We start from the raw sequence: 16391 nt of genomic DNA on the forward strand, positions 1-16391 counted from the left end.
ACTCAGGAATTACCCCTGGCCGTGCTCAGGGGACCATATGGGATGCTGGGAATCGAACCCGGGTCGGCCGCGTGCAAGGCAAACGCCCTACCCACTGTGCTATCGCTCCAGCCCCAGTTTTTTGTTAATTTTCGAAGGGAGGAGTTCAGGGAGGATTTTGAAGGGAAACTCCCAGCAGGGTTCGGAGCTTATTCCCGGCCCTGTGCTCAGGGATTACTCCTTGTGGGGCTCAAGAGACTATATGTGGTGCCATGTGCAAGGCCAAATCCTTCATTGTTCTCTTTGGCCCTTGATAGTCTGGGGATAAGATACTCCTAGCAATACTTGGATTGATGGTGCCAAGCCTGATGGCCAGGTGCTTCAGCCCTACGAGGTGATGCTGCTCAGGCCTGGCACCCAGGAGTGCTGGAGGTAGAGCATATGATGCTGGGGGTCAAATTCAAGGACTCAGGCTAGGCATGCACTTCAACCCTTTGAGCTGTTCCCCAGCTCCGCCTTGAAGGTCTTGCATCTAACCACCCACTATGGCATGAATCCCAAAAGAGCCCCGAAGTCACAGGCTCCAGAGAGCTCAGATTCACTCAAACTCAAGTTCCCAGTTTTCAGCGACCACATTTCTCCAGAGTCCTGTGTCAATCCAGAGGTTCAAATTCATCGAAATATGTGGGTCACAGCACCCCTCCACTCACCCTGTGTCCCTAAGATCTTAGATTTAGGCAGACTCCTAGCCAAATTCCTAGTGTTCTCAGGGTTCCCTAGTTCCCATTTTCCTAGTGGTTGGGGGACTAGGACCCATTGCCCACAAGAAATCTAAGTCTCCCCAACTAGCCCCACGATTCAAAGCACAACAAGATCCCAGCCCCGATCCCTATTCCAATATTCTTAGAGCCCTGCCCCTCACCTGATTGGCTGCTTCAAGTTCCTGCTGTAGCTTCTGCGTCCGAGCCAGCTGAGCTTTGAGATCAGCTTCTTTCCGCTGTTGTAACTCTTCGATCTTGTTCCTGAGAGGTAAAGGGGGCGTGGGGACACACAGGTCAAAACCCAAGGCCCAGTCCCCCAGATTTCCCTATGGTCTGCAGTGAACGTCTGGGCACTATCCCCACGGTCACCACATCCCCAACCCGGCTTTTTACCGGCTGTCATTGAAAAGTGTCTCCTTTTCTGTCTGTAGACGGCAAAAACTGGGCACAGAAAGACAGATATGGAAGGTCAGTTCTCCAAGTCGCTCGCTCCCTGTCGCCGGTCCATAAAACCCTTACCCCACTCCCAGAAGAAAAATTTTACCTTTCTTGTTTCTTTTTCAGTTTTTCTGAGAGCTGAGGTTGGGGAGGAGAAACAAGTGATAAGGAAAATGATATTAATTAAGGCGAATATACTCTTCATGCAGAAACTTGTCTTTCTGAATTAAATTTGGTTGCCACATGGGTTCTTCCACACTGACCCAAGAATGGGAGAACACTGATTTTACAATTTGGAATGGTTAGGGAACTAGGAACTCTTTACTCAGAAGAGTGAAGGAATTGGGTTGCTCAGCTGGTCAGCGGCAACCTGCTCTCCTGTACCCTCCCTAGGCCTCCGGCATATTGTCCCATGGCCATGGCATGCAATGCTTAGAGTAGGAGGCCTGAAAAGCAGGAAGATGATTGACTGCCTCACTCCTGGGTCTCCAGGACATGAAGGCTATGAACCTAGAAACGTTTGGATGGATGGACAGATGGAATGGATAAATTAGATGGACAGGTGAATGGATGGAGAGAATAGATGGGGTGGATAGATGGTTGGGTGAATGGATGGATGGATCAAAGGATGGATGGATGGATGGATAAATGCATAAATGAGTGAATAGATGGACGGGTGAATAGATGGATGGATAATGGATAGATGGGTGGATGGATGCAGAGAAAGGTGGCCAGATGAATAAGCAAATGGGTGGTTGGATCAAAGGATGGATGGGTGGACAGACAGGTGGATGGATGGGTAGATAGATGCATAAATAGATGGACAGGTGATGAACAGATGAATGGGTGGGTGGATGGATAAATGGATGGATGGATGAATGTCGATGGACAGACGGGAGGATACAAGCAGCTTTGGGAGGAGACAGGAAGACAGGATGGGGCCTGACATGTCTAAGACAAAATGAGACCACATAAGCCCATTTAATTGAAAAACAGCTTGGACACAGAAGTGTGAATCACTTTATTTCATGAACAATAAAACAGACAGGGCAGCTCTGCCCCTCCTGCCCTGGCAGAGAGAGTATAGTAGGTGGGGGTGAGTGGGCAAAGCCCAGGGAAAGCCCAGCATTCCTACCTTGGCTAGTTCTTCCTGAAGTCGGGTCGTTTCTGCCTGCTTCAAGCTCTGCAGGGAAGGTGACAGGAAGGGGTTGTTATCAGAATGGGGGTTGGGAGCCGGAGCAATAGTACAGTGGGCAGGGCATTTGCTTTTCACACAGCCAGCCTGGGTTTGATTCCTGCCATCTTGTATGGTCTCTGAGCTAACCAGTGTGTGATCCCTGAGCACAGAGCCAAGAGTCAGTCCCAAGCCCCACCAGGAGTGGCCCCCAAACAAAAAAAGAATGGGAATCAGGGAGACCCGTGTCCTCCCCCGGGAAGTGCCGATGGGGAACCAGAGCAAAGCTAGGGCCTCTGCCTCTCCCCCACCATTTTGGATGCAACAGACCCAGACTCACCTCTAAACCTTGCAGCTGTTCCCAGAGCAATCTCTTTTCCTCCTTTTCCATCTCCCATTTCAGTTCCACCTCTGTCAATGGCATGGGGGCCAGAACAGTGGGGGTTGGGCTCCCAGTGGAGTCCCCAGGACCCTCATTAGCAGCTACTGACTTCCCAGACTCTTTCCCATAGCGCTCCTGCAGGGCTGGTGGTAGGACAGATATAGATGGAACATATGGTCTTTAAAGACCGTTATCATGTCTAAAATGGAGGAAGAATTGGCTTTCAATCTTTCACATATAATAGGGTGCCCGAAAGGACCCCAAATCTCCAAATGATGGTTTAGTTACATCCATGCCTCTTGCTAATCCATTCAGCCTACACAACCACAGAATGTTATACATTCTCCAATTGGCTACTTGCCCAAACTCCACTCTTCACCCCCAAGCCTTGTCACAAGGCCTTCAAAGCCACTACCCCCATCCTTCACCCGTGCCGCCTCCTCCTCCTTCTACCCAGACACATTTGACAATTTCCATCCGGCTCATCACACTAGCATCCACCACCTCACAAGACCCAGTTGCTCACCGAGAGTCCACATGCCACTTCCTCCCCTCAAGCCAGCTTTCAGCCCAGACCCCAGGAGCCACCTACATCTCTCCCTGTCTCCACTGACTACACCATCTCCTGTGCAACCAGCCCATATATAACACTGGCTGGTCACAGATGGGACTTCCTGAACTCAACTGATGCCGTTTCATCTCTCCTATGTCCAGTGTAGATTAGAAATATTCAGCTCAGGGAGAGGAAAGGACTTCTCCCCAGTCAAGACACAGGCAAGCCCCAGCCTGATTTGACATTTCCCGACAGGACAACACCCTCATGAGCTCCAGGGGCCCCAGAGGGGGAGCATCACATACCAGCCACATTCTTCTGCAGGGCTGTGTTCTCAGCCTGCAGCCTCAACAGCTCTCCATCCACAATGCTCCCAACCTGAGCCACCTCGGGCTTGGCAGCACCATCCTTCAGCTGCCGGTTCTCCAACTCTAATTGTTCCATCTGGCTGCAAAGCTGAGTGGGGGTGGGAAAGAGAAAGACACCGAATCACAACAGTGGCTGCTGAAGTGTACCGAGGGCTTGACCCACGATCTGTACAATACGCTTCCCCCCGCTAATGTTCTTGGCATAAAGAGGTTCTTACTCCCTGTGGTCCCATTTCACTGGCAAAGGACTCGGAGGTTCAGCTGCTAAACTCCAAACACCCATGTCTGTTAAGTGGCAGTGTCCAAGAGGATCAGAACACTGAGAATCATCTTGCCCCTGCTCACTTCCCACCTCAGGCACTAGAGACAGCCTCAGGTGCCTTTGGAAGTTTCTGGTACAAGATCCCAGCCATACAGAGAGGCTTGCCACTGGTCCGCTTCTGTGGTGAGACCTCAACCTTGGATCTGACCACCACAGACAGCTTTCAGTCCCTACCATCCATCCTTGGCGTTTTTTTTTTGCTTTTTTTGGGGTCACACCCAGTGATGCTAAGGGGTTGCTCCTAGCTCTGCACTCAGGAACTACCCCTAGTGGTGCTTGGGGGACCATATGGGATGCTGGGAATCAAACCCGGATCGGCTGCATGCAAGGCAAATGCCCTACCCGCTGTGCTATCGCTCCAGCCTCCCTGCCCTTGACTTTCTAGATGTGTACTTGTACATAAAAGCCAGCCAGACCCCTTTCTCAACTCCTGGCCAAAATGCTGTTCTACCAGCTGTCCTGCCAGAGCCTGTGTCCTCATTTCAAATGAGAATACTGAGCACCACCAAGCACTGTTCTTTTATTGTCTGGGATGTTTGCTACCCATAACACCATTTTTTTCACCCAGTCAGGGCTCTGCTCAGATGTCACCACTCAAGTAATCTCCACCTCAACATAGCAATTCCAATACGCTTGAAAATAACTCTCTGTTTGTATGTTTCATATGGAGCACAGATCACAAATACACTGACTGACCTGTTGGCTGAAATCTCTGTTAAGTTGGACCATATATTGGGCTTGGCAACTAATGCTCATTTGGTGACACAGAGTTTTATCCTTTTTGTTTGTTTTCTTTTGTTTGAGAGCTATGTACAGCCCTGCTCAGGATTTACTCCTAGTTCTGTGCTCAGGGATCTGAGTTCAGGTATTACTCCTGGTGGGACTAAGGGGATCCTACAGATGCTAAAGATGGAATATGGATCATAGCTACATGCAAGGCAAGCATCCTTCCTGCCATATAATATCTCTAGCCCTGGTAACACAGAGTTATTGGGGCTAACTCTGTGTTAGCCCCAATAACTTTTTTTTGTTGTTGTTGTCCTGGACAACATTTGGCGATGTGCAGGGCTCACTCCTGGCTCCACACTCAGGTATCACTCACTGGCAGGCTCTGGGGACCATACAGGGAGCCAGGAATTAAATCTGGGTCAACAGTGTAGAAGGCAAATACCCTAATCTTTTCACTACCTCTCAGGCTGTATTATCTTTTCATTTATTTATTTTGTTTGGTTTTGGGCCATATTCAGCAGTGCTCAGGAGCTTCTCATAACTTTGCATTCAGAAATTACTTCTGGCAGTGCTTGGGGGACTATGTGGGATACTGGGGATGGAACTCAGGTTGACCACTCGCAAGGCAAATGCCCTATCCTTTGTACTATCACTCAGGCCCTACCCTGCTATATTATCACTCTGGCCCCATGATAACATACTTTTTAGTGCACAGATGCTGAATCCAGACTGCTTGGATGTGAATTTCTATTCAGCTTTTTCCTAGCCATGTGACCTTGGGACAAATTACCTTATCGCTCAGGGACTCAGTTTTCCTCATCTATTAAATGGGGATAATAGTGATAGCTCACAGGTTTGGAGCAAAGATGACATGATTGAAAGACATAAAGCATGTCAAACAGGACTCAGCACACAGTAAACACAATGTAACTCTCAGCAATCACAACCACTGGTATTGATTCATTAAGTTATCTCCTTGCTCACCCCATCCCACTCCCTGAATATCAGCTACCCAAGAGTTGACATTATATTGTGTTGCTCACCACTATTTACCAGGACATAAGCACATCATGCTGAGAGGGCTCAAAGGACTGAAGCACATGCTTTGAGTCCCAGAAGTGTATGTTCCCGGAACACCAACAGGGGTATAACATCCCCACCAAAGAGAAAGAAAATAAGCACTTGTCTTGCACACAGCTAACCCCAATTTGATCTCTGGTACCAAACGGTCTCCCAAGCACAAGCAGGAGTAGGGAAGGGAAGGGAAGGGAACTCATGAAACACAGAGCTAGAAGTAGCCCCTGAGCACCACTGCTTGTGGCCCCAAACATACCTCCTCCTCCAAAATGGAAACAAGGAACAGAGAGTGAGAGATAGTGCATGGGTGGTAGGGGAACCCTGGTTCGACCCCTGAACATTGCCACAGCAGTCCCTGGTACTACAGGGCTAGAGCAGAACTGGCATCCTCAGAACCTCATGTTCAAAGGTTTGGCCAAATTGCACTCCCCACCCCATTTATCCCCAGAGAGATCCGCTGAGCACGAATTAAAAGGTCCAAAAAGTGGGGTTGGAGCAATAGTACAATGAGTAGGGCGTTTACCTCACACATTGCATACATATTTGATCCCCGGCATGATATATAGTCTCTGGGGTCCTGCCAGGAGTGATCCCTAAGCACAGAGCCAGGTGTAAGCCCTGAGCACCGCCAGGTGTAGCCCCAAACCAAAGAAAATAAAGTGCAAAAGTAACAGCATATTCTAGTGGGTACTTGGTACCTGCTGATGGAGCAACTGAGCTGAAATGCTTTCGAAAATAAGTGGGATAGACGGGCCTTGGACCTAGGTCTCTCTGAGCACTTCTGGCTCCTGGGAGAATTAACGGGGGATCTGAAGGAGGTCTCTCTGGCCAGCTCAATGTTTAGCCCAGGAAGCGTAAGCTGAATTTATGGAGGAATGCCTGCCCTTGGCTTACCCTGTGAGAACTATGATACCATCAAAGCTGGAGGCAAGAAGCAAAGAGTAGTGGGGCCATGAGGTCAACTACTTTTCGAGAACCGTGAGATCTTAACTGAGGCAAGGAACCACGGAACGATGTTATCTTCTTTTGGGGGATGGGTAGGGCCTCCCAAGAGGTTTCCAAAGGGTCTGGGACCGTTCCATTGAAAGTCTGCCAACCAGGGCACTGGTTCAATGACAGGGCCTGAGGACACAGTGCTGCTCAGGCCCGGTGGCACTCGGGATCATCCTGTTCATCTGGCAGTGCCTGGAGGCCTCTTAGGCTACGGCCAGTGATGCTTAGATCAGGTGGCACAAGGGATCAAAAAAGGTCAGTGACATGCCTTGAATGCACCTTAACCTCTGTACTGAACCCTGGCCCCCTGGGAGGTATTGTTGAAAGAACTGATATGATCAACCCTGTGGGACAGCACAACTTCCTGCTCGGACTGCTAGAACTGAGACCAAGGGGGAGGATATGAGAAGACAGCAGGTGAAAGGTGGTAAGGGATGTGGCAGGGTAAGGTTCTAGGATTGATATAAAGATTTTAAATAGTTAAGAAATATGTTAGAAGGAGAACTAGAGGGACTGCAGAACTAGTACATAAGGTAAGGTGCTTGCCTTGCACATGGCCGACCTGGGTTTGAGCCCCAGGACCCCATAAAGTCCCCTGAACCTGCCAGGAATGAACCCTAAATACCACCAGTAGGGGCCCATAAATCAAAAATAAATTAATGTTTTTTTTTTTTAAAAAAAAAAGATGGGTCCAGGTGATAGTCCAGCATGTAGGTCATTTGTCTTGCATGCAGCAACCTGGGTTCGATCACTGAAACCACATATGGACCCCTGAGCACTACCAGATGTGATTAATGAGTATAGAGCCAAAAGTACACCTTGAGCATCATGGAATGTGACTCAAATATCCTCCCCATCCCCCCAAAAGGAAGGCTGGAGACATAGTCCAGAGGTAACTGACATTTGACCTACATGCCTCTGACTCCAGTTTGATCCCCAGGACCACAGGAAGTAACCCTGGAGTGCAAAGCCAGGAGTATGCCCTGAGCATAAGGAGAATGGGATGGAGATGGAGGAAGGGTGGGAAGGAAGAAAGGAAATGAATTCATTAAGAGCTAGTCTTAGTAGCTAACCTGTGTATAGCAAGTATTATTGCAATGCTCTGTTCTAAGTGATTTACAGATACTAAATACTCCAATCCTCATGAAAATCCTGCAAAACAAGTACTATCATCATCATTTCCATTTTAAACACTTAAGAATGGGTCTGGAGGGGGCTGGAGTGATAGCACAGCGGGTAGGGCGTTTGCCTTGCACATGGCCAACTTGGGTTCAATTCCCAGCATCCCATATAGTCCCCTGAGCACCGCCAGGAATATTTCCTGAGTGAAAAGCCAGGAATAACCCCTGTGCATCACTGGGTGTGACCCAACAAGAAAAAAAAAGAATGGGTCTGGAGAGATTGCTCAAGGGGTTGAGTGCATGCCAGAGGCCTGGGTGAGTGCATGCCAGAGGCCTGGGTTTGATTCCTAGCACTGCCTGACCCCTGAGCATTGCTGGGAAGAGCACAGAGCCAGAAGTAGCCCTTGGGTGCTACTACCTGTGGGCCCCAAAATAAAAACTAAACCAACACATTTTGGAACCTCAAAGTAAGCAAATTCCATGGCTTTCACCAAGTTAAAGGTGAAATCAAGACATGGGGATATAGAGATAATGCAGCAAGTAAGGCACTTGCCTTGCAGTGGCTGACCAGGGTTCAATCCTGCCACCCCATAGGGTCCCCTGTGCCTCACCAGTAGTGATACCTGAGTTAAGAACCAGGATTCAGCCCTGAGCACTGCCAGATGTGGCCCCCCCAAAACAAAAAATAAGCAAAAACTTTAAAAAGTATTTGTCTTGCATGCTGCCAACCCTGGATCAATCTCCGGCACCACATATGTTTCTTTGAGGCCCCCAGAAGTTATCCCTAAGCACTACCAGGTGTGGTACAACTCTCACCTCCACAGAAACAAAAATCTACACTACAAAACTATAAATTTCACCGTGGATACATAAGATAGATAAAGAAACAAAAGGCAGTGTTGACAAATGCCCAGTCAGTTTAGAATCAGCCATGATGCAATGCAAGGATAGAATAATGCAACCCTGGGGCCCAAGTAATAATACAGTGGGAAGGGCAATCACTATACATGTGGCCAGTGCAACTGGGTTTGATCCCAGGAATCCCATATTGTCCCCGAACCATCCAGGAGTGATTCCTGAGTGCAGAGCCGGGAATAACCCCTGAGCACTGACAAGTATAGTCCCCAAACAAAGAAATAAATAAAAAAGAAGAATGCAACCCCAAATGAATTATCTGACAAGAGATCCAGTCTCATGTACAATGAAGGGGAGCACCTCAAACTTCTTTTATTGTTTTTGGGTTTTTGGACCACACCCAGCAATGATCAGGGGAAACTCCTGGCTCTGTACTCAGGAGTGACTCCTGACAGTGCTTTGAGGATCAGACGCAGTGCAAGAGATTTGAACCTGGATCAGTGAGATTTATGTCAAGCATCTTAACCATTTTCGACTCTCAAACTGCTTTCTGACATAATGGAAGCATAAGAACATTACCTAGAACTCCCCCCAAACGCTAAGTCTCCCTAGAATTAGTGAACACTACACAGAAGGGAACTTTGAATTTCAGGGTGGGAGGGGAGATAACTCAAAGTGCTAGAGTGCCTGCACTGCACCTGGAGGTCTTAGCTTTGATCCCTAGCCATATATCCACCCCTTGGCTCACCAAGGTGACCCAGACAGCTCTCAGCACCATTGGACCTATGCGATATTGCAGTTCCAAGTCTGAGCACTGAACCAGTATCACTGGGAGTGACCCCTGTGGCCCTTAGCACTGCCGGCGAGGTAAAAAAAGAGAAGAAAGAATTTGACCAGGAACCAGCTATTCTCAGGGTTAACAGTTGTCCAATCCCAGAACACTAAATGTCCCATCTATCAAATTACTATCCCCCTCCAGACAGCCAGTATCTGTTTCAGCACCATGGACAGTGATTCAATGCCTGCCTCTGTCCAACCACCCTCTGCTGCACTCCAGTTTAAGGCCAGAGGACCCCTCTCCTGCAGATCTCCCATGCTTCTCCCTAGCACCAGTACCTTGCTGAACTCAGCCATAAGAGTGCTGTTCTGCAAGCGGAAGTCCTCCTCCTGGCTGTGCAGTTTTGCCTGCAGCATCTCATTTTCACTCAGCAGTCCCTCAATTTCCTGCAGTGGCAAACATGGGTCAGATCTCCAACAGGGCAGAAAAGATGGCGATGGATGTCAGAGGAACAGAGACAGGGAAGAAATAACACGGAGGAGAACAAAGGGTACAGAAAACCAGGCAGGTCAAAGCAGTACAGATAAAACCAGGGGGAATTAAGAGAACACAAGGAGAAAAAGTAGAGACAGGAGGCAGGGATAGGAAAAAAAGGAAGGAGGGGGCAGAGAGAGACATGGAAAAAGATAAAGTAGAAGGAAAGGAAAGCATAGCTAGAATTAAAGAAAAGAGGGATAGAGAAGGAAGAATACTGGGATGGGTAATAAAAAGAAAAAAAGGAAAAGCAGGAAGACAATAATAGGAACAGAGATAACAACGGCAGGGAACAGATCAGGAGAAGAAAGGTTCAGGGAAAGACAGGAGTCTGGAAGAAAGAAATGGGGCAACAGAAAAACAGATAGAAGAAAACAGAAATGATGGTAGGAACATGTAAGGGAAGAGACCAAGAGAAGGCAAGGAAAAGAAACAAGAATCAAAAGGAGTGGGGGAAGATGAAGATACAGAGATTCAGAGACACAGAAAGAAAGGGAGAAGGAAAGACACACATAGCGACCCAGAGAGGCAAAATAAAGGGAAACAAAGGCAGTCACAGAAACATGTGGCAACGTGGTTGTCACAGATGCAAACACATACACACAAAGAAAGAAAGGCCAGTAAAAGGAAATCCCAGAAATATCCCCATAAAAAAAGGTCTCCCAGACATTCATCCACCACGGATCCCCTTACCTGAGCTTTCTTGCTCTTGCTCAGTGCCTAAAGAGGGGAGTAGAAAGAGAGATATGGTGAACAGAGATGGACTCCCTCGCTTATGAGACATTGTGACAAGCGTCAAAGGATGACGATGATGTCAGGGGTTGGGAGATGAAAGAGTCTTCAGCTATAGGGCTTTGGCTCGCAGGAATGACAGTGATAGAGTGAATGAAGGGAATCCTGCTTGGGTGCCACTGCACATGAAAATCACCCTTTTTCTCTAAGCTCATGAGGTTTGCTAGTTAAGCCTTTGTGGGATGGTGTTCCAGGCTCAGATACTGGGCATTCATTGCTCTGCCTCAACTTGTCCTTCTGGTTCCTCCCCATGTACTGGGGAGCTTGGCACTCCTAAACCAAAAGCACTGTAAGATTGGGGACATCAGCACCTACCAAAAACAAGTCCAACTAATGGCCTGCCCAAAATTCTGCCTTCTGCATTCCTTCCTAGAATGAAATCTATAAAGTACATAGTGGATACAACATTGGGTGATAGGCAGAGTGGTGAAGAAAGACACAAAGGAGGGTCTTGAGTCTTGTAGGGTCAGAATATGCTATCTCATCTTTGGAGGATCTGGGAGGCACCTTTAGTCTTCCTTTACCAACAGAAACCAGACCAGGATGGGAAGTAGGACCCTATGGTGGGTCTGGGAGCAGCAAAATCAGACTCAGAGTAGAATTGCTTTTGTTTTTGTTTGTTTTTGGGTCACACCCAGCAATGCTCAGGACTTACTCTTGACTCTGCGCTCAGGGATTACTCCCAGTGGGGCTAAGGGGATCATATAGGATGCTAGAGATTGAACCCGGGTCAGCCACACCACATGCAAGGCAAGTTCCCTATACACTGTACTGTCACCCCAGCCCCAGATTCAGGACAGACTAATGCATACATCTGACCTGCTTCATTAGACACATGGGAATGAGAAAAACAATGGCCGAAGTCATTTCCATGAACCAATGGATTCAGTGGGATTGGGCAAAAGGAGCCAGCAGACTGTTCCAAGAGAATTTTCTGAAAGACCAGAGGTAGCGGGCCACATTTGGTCTGATTCCTCATCACTGCTCATGTGACAGAAGCATGGGCAAGAGGGCCACGGGGGAAACCAGGAGGAGGGAGTGGAAGCAGCTACCTTCTGAGCTTTGCTGAACTCTTTATCCAGGTAGGCCACCTTCTGGCGAAGACTCGTGAGTTCTGGTGTGAGAAAAACAGAAAGACTCAGCCTCAGTCCATGGCAAGGCGCAAAAAGAAGGGTCAGAGCTATAGTACAGAGGGCAACAAGCTTGCATGCATCTGATCCAGGTTCCACCCCTGGCACCCCATAGGGTTTCCTGAGCCTCAGCCCCAACAGGAGTGATTCCTGAGCACAGAGCTAGGAGTCAGCCCTGAGCATCATCAGGTGTGACCCAAAAACAATCCAAAAAAAGGGGCACAGGAGATCTTCTGACCAACCCTCTGAGGTTTTATCCTCTGTCCCCCGCCCCCAAAGATACCCCCATCTCATGAGACCCTCTTGGCTCACCAACTCCATTTTTGCGTAGTTCATCTGAAAGCTGATAGTTGTTTGTCCGGAGTTCCAGCAGCTGAGCCTTGTAAGACAGAAGCCGGGGAGAAAAATTTTATTTATTTATATTGGGGGTGAGGGTAAAGCCACACTGAGCAGTGTTTGGGGACTACTCCAAGCTCTGTGCTCAATACTCACTCCCAGCAGTGATCAAGAAACCGTATGGTGTTGGGATTCAAACCTGGCTGCTGGATGGCACCAACGGTAGTCAGCAGGGCAAGTAAGCGCCCAGAGAAGGGAAATAACTTGGTGAGGAATATGTCTCTAGCAGCACAATATGAGAACTAAACCCTCATACCCCCACAGACCCTGCTGTCCTCCATGTGACACTTCAGTCACTCTTTGTTACTCACGGGTCATTCCTGGCTCTGTACTTGGGGACCATATGGGATCCCGGAGATCAAACCCGTGTCACCCATGTGCAAAGCAAACACCCTACCCGCTGTACAATTTCTCTGGTCCTAGTCACTTTTTAAGACCTGGGGACCAAATGGGATGCTGAAGATCAAACCTGGGTCAGCCGCTTGCAAGGCAAGCATCCAACCCGCTGTGCTATTTCTCAGACCCTAGTCACTTCTTAAGACCTGCTGCATCCTAAATGAGCTGCCAGTCCCACAGTCCTTGCCCCCACCTTCTCCAGCTCTACTAAGAACCAAAGCCAGCCTCTTCTCTTCATCTCCTTGTTACCCCCATTTCTCCCCTTCCAACCCATTTACACACTCAGGCTAAGACACACTGAATGCTGCCAGGTTCCAGCTTTTATATGCTTCATGGTGCCCTATGCCCACAAAATAAAGTTCGACTCATTCTCCTCCTCTTGGCTGACTTCATTACATTGACACTGTTTTGATTGTCCTGTCAAAAGTGAGTGTGGGGGCCACATAAATAGTACAGTGGGTAGTGTGCTTACCTTGCACACGGCTGACACAGGTCAGATCCCTGACCTCATAGGGTCCTCCGAGCCCACTGGGAATGACTCCTGAACTCAGAGCCAGGAGTAAGTCATGAGTACCACAGAGGTAGCCCCCAAACAAACAAAACCATGAATGTAGAAGGACCAGGAGATGGCTCAGAGGGCCAGAAAATATGCTTCCACACAGGAGCCCTAGGTTTGATCCCTAGCACCACAAGGTCCCCTGAGCAACAAGCTGGAAATAGCCCACCTCCTCCTCCAAAGAGTAAGTGTTGTCTATCATCTTGGCCAGACTCAGAGGCCCTTAAGTGTGGGGTCACAGACTTCCCTTTTCTCTCTCTTTCCCAAGGGAAGAGGACCTGGTGCTCTGAGGCCCACTTTTCACAGAGTCAGAAGGTTATCCTAGGGGTCAAAGCACTAGTAAAGCAGGTAGGGCGTTTGCCTTAGGTTCAATCCCAGCGACCCCATATGGTCACCCAAGCCCTGCCAGGAGCGATCCCTGAGTGCAGAGCCAGAAGTAAGCCCTGAGCACCACGCGGTGGCCACAAAACTCAGAAGGTTACCCTAGGTCCCCCCTGTCGAGGTTCTCAGAACATGTCTAGATAACTTTTCAGAATTGGGGGGAAAGCAAGAGGTGTGGACACTGCCCTATCTGCCAGCCCTATAGGCTACTGAGGCAATCTTTCCAGACTCACTGTCCCATACTTCATGGGGGTCTTTCCTTCCTCCCAAGGCGCCAGCCTCCACCCCTCATTGTCTGCAAAAAATCAAAGGGCTTGGACGATGCCAGTTTTACTGCCCATCCCCCCACTGACCCCCAATCCTTTCTAAAACCCAGAACTGTCTCCAGTTCTGAACCCCTTTGACACTAATTTAGGAGTCCACATCCATCAGTGTCCATGTTGTTCTCTCACTCATGGCCGCCTTCTCCACTCAAGAGTTCCCATCACCCCGGGGGCTGGAGTGATAGCACAGCGGGTAGGGCGTTTGCCTTGCACGCGGCCGACCCGGGTTCGGATCCCAGCATCCCACATGGTCCCCTGAGTACCGCCAGGGGTAATTCCTGAGTGCATGAGCCAGGAGTAACCCCTGTGCATTGCCGGGTGTGACCCAAAAAGCAAAAAAAAAAAAAAAAAAAAAGAGTTCCCATCACCCCTCAGGATCTCTGCAGTTGGGGCCAAAGAAAGAACTCAATAGGTTCAGGCTCAATCCCTGACACCTCAGTCCCTTGAGCACCAGTGGGGACAACCCTTAAGCACAGAGTCAGGAACAGCCCACCCACCCCATCCAGGTGCAGCTCCCAAACAAAAACAAAAGATCTTTCGTGATCTAATAGGATGGAGCTATGTCTTTCAGAGACTACTCCCCGAGGCCTTGGGTAGAACAGTTGGCTGATCTTGCAAAGACTTGGCTTGCCCAGGTTACAGAGGCACAATGATCTCGCTCTTCCGTTTAAGCAAACCTCACATGAGGACAATTGTTTCCCCTATTCAGGGTTCAGTGAATTGGCTGTCCTCACCTGCAAGTCCTCTTCTCCACAAGACCATATTCAAAGGGCTCTCCTTTCAATCTTTCCACATATAAAACCTAATAATCTTCCCCTCATCCAAGGAACTGTCTCACAAGGGCCCATTCATGGTACAATGCTATGGCCTCTTCTCCAAAGGAATTAAGTGGTCAAGAGTAGCTGGCAGGGCTCCTCTAGGCCCAGGGTGCTGTCCAAGGCATCACTACCTCCTCCAGTCCTCAGGAATCAATGGGATCCCCTATCCAGGGGCTTCTTCAACCCAGGCCTAATGGGATCACTCATAAACATCTCACAGTTTTGTTCCCTCCTAGTATTTATTCTACTATTGGCAAAAGAAACTCCCAGGAACAATGACAACATGTGGGGTCTTCCCCCACACCCCTGCCAGAGTGGTATCACCCACCAAATATCCCATTTCACACCCGTTAATGGTTTTGCCCTTTCAAGGACTCCCCCACCGTGACGCAGGCGGCCCAACCACCGTTTCCCTCCTTTCCCTAAATAAACATAGTTTTGCCCTTAGAGGATCCCCTTTCTTGGAAGCCCAATGTTATCATCCCCGACCCAAGGCGTCCCCGGCTTAAGTCCAAAGGTCTCGTCCCCTCCAGGTCTGAGTAAGGCGCCACCCACTCTGGGACGGTCTCCTTCGCTCACAAGGGTAACAGCGCTTAACCTCTCAGAGCTCGAGAGTATCTCAAAATCCAATAGTCAACTCAGAGCCTCAGTCTGCCTTATCCACATCAGCCCTTTAGACCCAAGGTCCACTCTGATCGACTCCTTGGCAGAGCCGTCCGCGTGCCCCCTCTCTATCCCGACGCCCCTTACCCATCCCACGCGCGCACGCACACACACACACACACAGAGCCTAGCCCGGTGGTCTTTTCCCCCCAGTGAGCAGCACCTGCATCCGCTGAAACTCCTCCTCAGACAGAGCTTGCGCCATGTTCCTCCCCCCACCCCCCCTACAGCTTTCTGCGCAGAAGCAGCACGTCCCTTCTGTCAGTAAGCGCGTCTGAGCCAAACCACTCGTTTTGGAATGACGGGGGAGGTGCTCTATCCGGAAGTGCAGCGTTTTGGTGCCGGAGACGAGAGAATGAAACTGACAAGTCCTATGAATTGCAATTTGCTGTTTTCCCGAAAGCTAGGTCTTTTGCTGTCCCTGTTGCGCTGTCTCGGGCAGTCTACTGTCATGTGACACTCTAGCCTCCCTGTATTATGGTGGACTGGTCAGTAAGGAAGTGTTTGCCGACAGAAAATGACCCCTTCCGCGGGCTCCTTTAAAGAGAAAGGTTGCCTCATAAAGGCTGAAATGAAAGCGGAAGCTCATCCGGCTCTTGTTCCCTCCCTCCTCCCGGTGACCCCAGAGGGGAATCCCACCCCTCGCGAAGCCTTTTGGCTTTTATTCCCTTAACATTTTGAACCTTCTTTTTATTAATATGGTGCTGTCTATCAGATTAGGTAACCAGCCTAACCTCCAATAAACTCTAATACCCAAGAGGAAAGAATGGCAGTGACCCAAAACAAAAAAGCCTATTTAAAACAAAACAAAAGTAAAAGCAAAAGCAGTGTGGCCAAACCCTGAGAACACACAAATAAGTAGTAAAACACAC

The 16391-nt window shown here is 49.0% G+C and overlaps 1 protein-coding gene across 8 annotated transcripts in view; it reads right to left on the bottom strand.

The window, feature by feature from the left end:
* The window catches only part of GRIPAP1 (GRIP1 associated protein 1), a 32309-nt gene extending 16572 nt beyond the window's left edge, over positions 1–15737 (bottom strand). For 5 of the 8 annotated variants that reach the window (XM_055122212.1, XM_055122210.1, XM_055122209.1 and 2 more), the window contains exons 1-11: positions 15683–15737; positions 12299–12365; positions 11909–11970; positions 10758–10784; positions 9869–9976; positions 3593–3743; positions 2693–2877; positions 2314–2361; positions 1285–1316; positions 1134–1181; positions 902–1001 (exon numbers count right to left, since the gene is read on the bottom strand). In XM_055122212.1, the coding sequence (XP_054978187.1) occupies positions 902–1001; positions 1134–1181; positions 1285–1316; positions 2314–2361; positions 2693–2877; positions 3593–3743; positions 9869–9976; positions 10758–10784; positions 11909–11970; positions 12299–12365; positions 15683–15724 (870 nt within the window). In that variant the 5' untranslated portion in view covers positions 15725–15737. The remainder of the gene's footprint in view (positions 1–901; positions 1002–1133; positions 1182–1284; positions 1317–2313; positions 2362–2692; positions 2878–3592; positions 3744–9868; positions 9977–10757; positions 10785–11908; positions 11971–12298; positions 12366–15682) is intronic. The other 3 variants (XM_055122213.1, XM_055122208.1, XM_055122211.1) reach the window with 2 other exon arrangements.
* Between the last annotated feature and the right edge of the window lie 654 nt (positions 15738–16391).

The sequence above is a fragment of the Sorex araneus genome, chromosome X (genome assembly GCF_027595985.1).
Source record: "Sorex araneus isolate mSorAra2 chromosome X, mSorAra2.pri, whole genome shotgun sequence".
Taxonomy (NCBI): domain Eukaryota; kingdom Metazoa; phylum Chordata; class Mammalia; order Eulipotyphla; family Soricidae; genus Sorex; species Sorex araneus.